Raw genomic sequence first — 7628 nt, forward strand, 5'->3', positions numbered from 1 at the left:
CACACACCAACCCCCTTAGAGCTGGGGAGGGGAACGAGCAAACATCCCTTTAAAAAGAAACCTACACATCCGAGTGATTTAAATTAAGGTGGATGGAAGTTATTTCCCTTCCCGGCCCTTGCCAGATTTCAAGAAAAGATGAAAAATGGGAGCGGGGGAGGGAAGCAACCGGCGGCTGGACAGCAGCAAGCAGAAAATGTCAGGAGCAGCAGCCGGGTTAAAAATGGGGGCCAGCAACTCAAATTGTTGGAGACGAGTCAAGCAGAGACCCCGCAGGGAATTACTTTAGGTTCGTGGGCTGCAGCAAAAGTCGTGTGTTTTCGCAAAATTGAAAAAAAAAAACCTGGTTTCTAAAATAGTTGTGATTTGGAAGATTTCCCTGGGTTTGCCCAGAGGTTGGCGATAAATAAATGCTTTTTTTTTTTTTTTTAATGTGCGTGTGTGTAAGGGGTGGTGCGGCTCGGGCTCGAACGCTCTGCTCCGCCCGCTCCGTCCTTTCCAGAGAAACGCACTCGTAATGGGGTGACCTAATTACATCGCAATGGAACTCGCTCGTAGCCACTCGGCGCACCGGGTTTCATAACAGACCCGGCGGCCTAGAGTGCTGGGAAGAAACGTGCGAGGCCGGGGCGGCGCGGCCCGCGATTTCCGCCCGGGTCTCCACTCCAGCACGCGAGCGGGTGCGGGTGGGAGGCAGCCAAACCTAATAGTAAATAAATACATATTCGCGGTTTTTAAGGGCGGAATAATTCATTGAAGGCCATTGGGTTCCGTGGGATTCCATTCCTTGGCACCCCCAAACAGGGCACAGTGACAAGCCATATGTTCCGTTCGCGTGGGGGCGGGAGAGCAGCAAGAAGTTACAAGTGTCGCTTCCCCCACCTCTACCTTCCTTCTTACCCAAGTAACTTTTTTTTTTTCTTGTTTTTAACATTTGGGGATGTGTGGAGGAGGTAAGCCCAGATTCAAAGCGCGCGTGGAAAGTGACTCGTTGCTCTTTATTTTTGTGAGCCAGATGAAGAGGCGCCCATGAAAGTCTGGGTTTTTCTGTGGTAAGTTTAAAGATCGGATGTGTGAACGAAGTGCCCCATCTAGGTCTGTTTAAACGAGATCTGCCCAGGCAGTGGTCTTTTTCGAAATGTCCCCTCATCCGACCGGGAGAGCGCAGGCTGCCGACCCAGCACGCGTGTGCACGCGCGCTGCGCGCTAAATCTTGCTGCGCTCGCCCCCGCCAGGCCAGCCTCTCCCGAAGGAAAAAAAGTTTTCCTGATCGCCCCTACTCCTCCGCACCCTGGTGGGAAACAAACATAGAACTCCTGACTCGGACATTTGGGGTACTCTAAATTCTTAAACTCCTCGCCCAGCTCGTTTTGCGGTGGGCAGTCGGGTGTGGACCGGGAAGCCAGGGAAAGGTAAGTCGTGCGGACACTTGGAGAAGTTTCAAGGGACACCAGCTCAAGATGGAAACCGCAGCCCTGCCCGCGCAGGACTAGCTTCAGCTCTAGCTAGCAAATAAAAAAAAAAAAAGAGAGAAAGTCGAGCCCGCCTTCCTGCCCGACCAAAACACACACACACACACACACACACACACACACACACACACACACACACACACACCACACCACCATTTCCCCCCCCCCAAAACAACACAACAACCAGAACTCCGAAGGGGGTGGAATGAGTGATGTCACAGAGCCGGGCAGCGTGGCTGACAAAGGGTGGGCGCCCCTCCCCCTCGGCCCCGCCCAGCCCCAGGGAGGGGCGCCCCCATAGTTGGGGAGCGGAGCCCACGGACTCGAAACTTTTCCTCTTTAAGAAAAAAAAGTTGTGCGCCGCTCCGAGTGGTTCTTTTTTTTTTTCCGCCTTCTTTCCTCGTCTCCCCCTCCCCCTTCTTCCTTTTGAAAGTTTCTTTCCTCCCCCTTTACCCCTCCCTCCCGCTTGACCGCATGGCTGATTCAACCTCAGTGTCAATCAACTTTTTTTTTCCGCCTCCTCTTCTTCATTTAAATAAGTTTAAAGCTCCTCCCCCCCACCCCTCAACTCACCAAATCTTATAAATTGGGCTTTGCGCGCCGCAGCCCGGGAGTCAGAAAGGCGAGGGGCGCCGGGAGCAGGCGTGTGGGACTCCAGACCGGAGAGCCGGAGGCTGCGCCTTCCCCGCACCGGGACCTTCACGACACACCACAGACTATTCCTTGCCCCGTGCGAACGCCCACGATGACCACCACCCTCGTGTCTGCCACCATCTTCGACTTGAGCGAAGTTTTATGCAAGGTAAAGTAGGGCGGAGCTTTTCGAAAGTTTCTCTTGTGTTTGAAAGAAACTCCTAAAGTTCGATTCTGGGGAAACGGCATAGAGCGAGTGACGGGCTTTCACTGTTTGCGTTTCCCTCCACGGTGAAGGAATTTGGCCGTGTCCTCCCTACTTAGTTTCAGGTCCCAGGTGGAGTTCCATGTGAGTTTGGGAGCAACGTTCTGGGTGACTGCTCAAGTTTGCGGGGCAAGGGCTGGCCCGGGGGTGCGGAAGAGTGGCTAGGATTGGGACAAACTTTGAAGGATTCATTCCTGCATGGTGTGCCACGAGAGCTGGGTTCGGTGGGCTCCCGGTATGCGCTCTGGGTTTCCGTGCCTGCTGGAGGAGTTCGAGGCTCCCCGACAACTTTGCTCCCTGTGGCGTAGGGGGTCTCTAGGAAAAGTGAAGTCTCAGAACGGTATTTGGCTGAGAGAATTTCCCTTTCTGCCTTGGAGAATTTAAGAGGCATTGCGGCAGGGGAAAAAGGGCCTATTTAAGTTTAAGAAGATGTAGGCAAGGCGAGTTTGTAGTGGAGTTTGTGCCCGCCCCAGCTGGGCTAGGCTTCCTCCGCGAGAGCGCTGCTTGATCACGCTGCAAACTTTTGGCTGAAAGTAGCTGGTTACCTGTGTTGTGAGGCACCGTGGCTCGTTGATTGAGGAATAGGGGAACAAAATGCTGGCAGAACTCAAGTTCCCGCCAGTTAGGATTTAATAGGGCCTCCCTAAATGAGGGTAGTTTACTAGTCGGTTTTTCGACCAAAAAAAAAAAAAAGTTTTAAAACCTGCGTGTTCCAGGAGTGCGTTTGAAATGTACAACTCCATGGATGTTGTTAATTTTTTTCCCACTCTACTTCTCCCAACCCACCCCCCTCCCAATTTGAAAGGATGAAGCTGCTAGGCTACTTTTAATTGCTGAACTGTTTTTGCCTTCCCTTAAACACGTCGGGTCATGTTGCTCCCTTCCTAGCTTGCTGCTCCTGTCGGTGCAGCTGCCAAGGCCCCGGGGCTGCAGGGTTGGGGCGCAGGGGCGTGCTGGAGCTGAAGAGCAACATCAAAAAACTTTAAATTTTCAGCATTTTTCTCTTCCCTGCGTTTTCCCAAGTCTGTTCGCCCTGGCGGCTGCCTGAGCTCCTGAACAACTCCATCCTTCTCGTCCTGGCTGCCCGCTCTTTGATCTATTTCTCTTTCTTTTGCCCCCTCCCCCCGCTGGACTTTTTAAATGAACCTCATTGTTGGGAACCGGCTCTCCACTGGGTTCCTGTAATCCGCTCGGTGGGGTGGTTGCGGTTACAGGGTTACTGATTCCCGATCCCCCGCTGCTGATCCTAAGGGACTAACTTTAGAATTTGCACAATGACACCCACATGTGTCAGGGGCCTGGAGATAACTTTCAAGTCTCCCACCCCCAACTCTTCCTAAATCTTGGGTAGTTTGAGCAGGTGACTAGGGCTTGTGGCAGCTCTCTCCCTGCTCGAGTCCCCCCTCCCCCATTGACTGCGAGGTGTAAGTGGGGAGGGGCGGGGAGCTTTCTTTCCCATCTGCAGCTTTGGTTCAAGATTAAACACTGGTGCTCTTATCCAGACTGCTCTTGCAGCCAGGAGACCAAGTGCAAAGGCATCTTCCCAGTGAAGGGAGTGGGGGAATGGGGGGGGGGGGAGAAATCCCTCTCCGGGGTGCTCTTCCGGAAGCTATGGGCTTGGGAAGTCGTGCATATCCCTCTCCCCATATCCCAGACTAGGCTCTTCCCCAAGAAAGAAAAAAAAAGCACAGTTTGAAAACCTGTTGCCAAAGGAAGGGTACACTTGTGGAAGAGGAAGTGGAGAGTTTGGGGCCAGATTGTGAGGGAGGGGGCTAGCGGGGACTGATGGGGAGGATTTGGCTCATGTTTTGTCTTCTCCCAGGGGCTTACCTGATTCTATTAGGGGGGAGGGAAATTAGAGAGGACTGCCTTGTGTGAAATACTCTGAGTTGAGGAATGTATAAACAGGGCTTGGGAGTTTAGAGGGGAAAAAATAGTTCCAGGGACATGGGGGATATAAAGCAATCTACATATCAGGGGGTCAGCATGGAGCAGGATGCGTATACATATTTTTTTTTCATACAGGGCAGGGTTTTTTAGTGGTTTCTCATGAGCAGTGCCAAAATAAACCCAGGTGGCTCCTTTTAGAGAGGGACAGAGTGGCCTATCTGATGAAGGGGTGCTGTCCTTTGTGGACACCATGCTCTGGCCTCGTGGGTGTCCTCGGTCACTCACCGGTCCTTTTTCCTCCCCTCCCCTCCAGGGTAACAAGATGCTCAACTACAGCACTCCTAGTGCTGGGGGCTGCCTGCTGGACAGGAAGGCAGTGGGCACCCCTGCTGGCGGGGGCTTCCCTCGGAGGCACTCGGTCACTCTGCCCAGCTCCAAGTTCCATCAGAACCAACTTCTCAGCAGCCTTAAGGGCGAGCCGGCCCCGTCCCTGAGCTCCCGCGACAGCCGCTTTCGAGACCGCTCTTTCTCTGAAGGGGGCGAGCGGCTTCTGCCCGCCCAGAAGCAGCCTGGGAGCGGCCAGGTCAACTCCAGCCGCTACAAGACGGAGCTCTGCCGCCCCTTCGAAGAAAACGGTGCCTGTAAGTACGGGGACAAGTGCCAGTTCGCGCACGGCATCCACGAGCTCCGCAGCCTGACCCGCCACCCCAAGTACAAGACGGAGCTTTGCCGCACCTTCCACACCATCGGCTTTTGCCCGTACGGGCCCCGCTGCCACTTCATTCACAACGCCGAGGAGCGCCGCGCCCTGGCCGGGGGCCGGGACCTCTCCGCTGACCGTCCCCGCCTCCAGCATAGCTTTAGCTTTGCTGGGTTTCCCAGTGCCGCTGCCACCGCCGCTGCCACGGGGCTGCTGGACAGCCCCACGTCTATCACCCCACCCCCCATCCTGAGCGCGGATGACCTCCTGGGCTCACCTACCCTGCCCGATGGCACCAATAACCCCTTCGCCTTTTCCAGCCAGGAGCTGGCGAGCCTCTTTGCTCCTAGCATGGGGCTACCCGGGGGAGGCTCCCCCACCACCTTCCTCTTCCGGCCCATGTCCGAGTCCCCTCACATGTTTGACTCTCCCCCCAGCCCTCAGGATTCTCTCTCGGACCAGGAGGGCTACCTGAGCAGCTCCAGCAGCAGCCACAGTGGCTCAGATTCCCCTACCTTGGACAACTCAAGACGCCTGCCCATTTTCAGCAGACTCTCCATCTCAGATGACTAAGCCAGGGTAGGGAGGGACACCCTGCCTCCTTCACCTCTCCACCCTGCACCCCATCCCAAGCCTTCACCTCCCCACCCCCTAACTTCCCCTCAATCCCTACATTGATACATTTAAGCTCAGCCCCTTCCCCAGAACCTTGGTATGTCGCCCCCACCCCCACCCCCAACATAAGGACAAGTCAATTTGTTGGTAGCTTCTTCTGGCTTGAAACCCCCTCCCTCCATTTCATAGCCCACTTAACCACGCATAACAGAGTCCCATATTTGTCAGTAGATGCCTTTTTTCGGCTTAAGCCTTAAGTGCCAAATCACAAAAGAAAAGCAGTAACCGTTTACAGAAGCAACTTAGTGCCTTGTTATCTAACTTTGTCACTGTGACTACATTACCTCTTCAACGCCAGGGGGCACCCGTGGGCCTCCCAGAGCCTCTGCCCGTGGGGTTGGGGGGTGACCCGCAACCAGCAGCTCCCCCAGCTGGCGACCCAAGCGCACCTTCCTTTCAGTCTCCCGCACACTTCCTCTTCCTTGTAGTTACCCGCCTCCCTCAGAGAATTGTTGCTGGACTTGGGGTTTGGGGGGAACCTATTTTGACACTCAAAACCTTTTTCATCCCAGCCCGAACCCCTGTTGACTAATCTTGCCCGGGTTCGTGTAGGTCTTCAGGGAGGAAGGTTGAACCAGTTGGACGAAGGTTTTGACATAAGTGGGACTTTGTGATTTAATTTCTTTTTCTTTTTTTTTTTTTTAAGTGGGGAGGAAGGGGAAACTAGATGGACTATGAGAGACTTGATTTTGGTGCTAAAGTTCCCCAATTCATATGTGACATCTGAAAAATGACAAAATGAGAGAAAAGCTGAAAAAAAAACAAACTGTAAGGGGTGAGCAGTTAATGGTATTCATTCCACATACGATATCTGTGTAAAACGATTTCCTGTAGAAGTAGCTTTAATGGATTTTGCTCTAGAATACCTTAGGTCTACCTTAGAGCCCTCACGCCATGCTTTTTTCCCTGGGGTTAAACTTCATCTAACTTTCAGAAATTGGAGAGCAAAAATTTTGCTTGTCACTGCACATCAATATAAAAAAGCTTATTTAACTTATCAAAACGTATTTATTGCCAAACTATGCTTTTTTTGTTAATTTTGTTCATATTTATCGGGATGACAAATCCATAGAATATATTCTTTTATGTTAAATTATGATCTTCATATTAATCTTAAAATTTTGTGACGTGTCTTTCCTTTTTTCCACAGTTTTAATATATTATTCTTCAACAACATTTTTGTAACTTTACACTTTTTTTGGTTATTTTATTTTAAAAAAATGAAAAATTAATTTAAAAAAATGCAAAAAACTGTTGGATTATTTATTTTAGAAATTCTCCCCTTTGTGTTGGACTGCAAATTGAGTTTCTTCTCCTTAGGCCTTTCACAGGTAGGACTGGGAATGTATGTTCGAGCTCTGTGACTACAGAAGGAAGCCACCTTTTATGTATAGCTTCTAAAAGGGAAAACAGAAAAGAGAGAACCCCTTTGACTTCACGTGCCCATCTCAAGACATTCCGCGCGCTCGCAGATTCGAGGTTCTGGATTCCAGGTTGGAGTTTTCCAATGCTAACATAAACAACTGGCGCACACACATAAAGATGAATGTAATTATTATTCCTCTTGCTGGTCACTACCGTCGCTTCCTATTTCTCTTTCTTTGTGTGAATTTATTTAAAAGAAAAAAACTTTTTGTAACGACTATTTGCAGTTTAAAAAAAAATCAATAAACCCCGTTTTTCAAGAAATCATTGTCTAGAGTCTCTTCCCTTATGTGTCTGACCCTCACTGGAGGGCAACGCAGTGGTTGGTCTTTCATCCTCAAAAGCTACCGCCCAGAGTTCTGGGTGTGGGTGCTGGAAGTTCACTCAACCTGGGTGGGGTGGAGATTTTTGTTTTGTATTTTTTGTTGTTGTTGTTTGTTTGCTTGCAAAGAAGCCTGCAGTGAGTAAGTCCAGGGTAACCTTGCTCACCTGTGTGGCCTTGGCTACTTTGGGAGCTGTAATCCAGGTACATTCAGTTTTCTCACGGGGTCTTTGGGGTGGGGTGGTC

General features: G+C 51.3%; 1 protein-coding gene across 1 annotated transcript; it reads left to right on the forward strand.

The window, feature by feature from the left end:
- The first annotated feature begins 2081 nt into the window (after positions 1 to 2081).
- Positions 2082 to 7313, forward strand: Zfp36l1 (ZFP36 ring finger protein like 1). Its single transcript, XM_057783236.1, has 2 exons — positions 2082 to 2274; positions 4574 to 7313. The coding sequence occupies exons 1-2, from the start codon at positions 2218 to 2220 to the stop codon at positions 5531 to 5533; spliced, it is 1017 nt and encodes a 338-aa protein (XP_057639219.1). The 5' UTR covers positions 2082 to 2217; the 3' UTR covers positions 5534 to 7313.
- Positions 7314 to 7628: the final 315 nt, after the last annotated feature.

The sequence above is a fragment of the Chionomys nivalis genome, chromosome 10 (assembly GCF_950005125.1).
Source record: "Chionomys nivalis chromosome 10, mChiNiv1.1, whole genome shotgun sequence".
Lineage (NCBI taxonomy): Eukaryota > Metazoa > Chordata > Mammalia > Rodentia > Cricetidae > Chionomys > Chionomys nivalis.

Coding starts and splice junctions, on each gene's coding strand:
- Zfp36l1 (XM_057783236.1), top strand. CDS start 2,218: ATGACCACCACCCTCGTGTCTGCCACCATCTTCGACTTGAGCGAAGTT. Junction 2,275..4,573: donor TGAGCGAAGTTTTATGCAAG/GTAAAGTAGGGC, acceptor CCTCCCCTCCAG/GGTAACAAGATGCTCAACTA.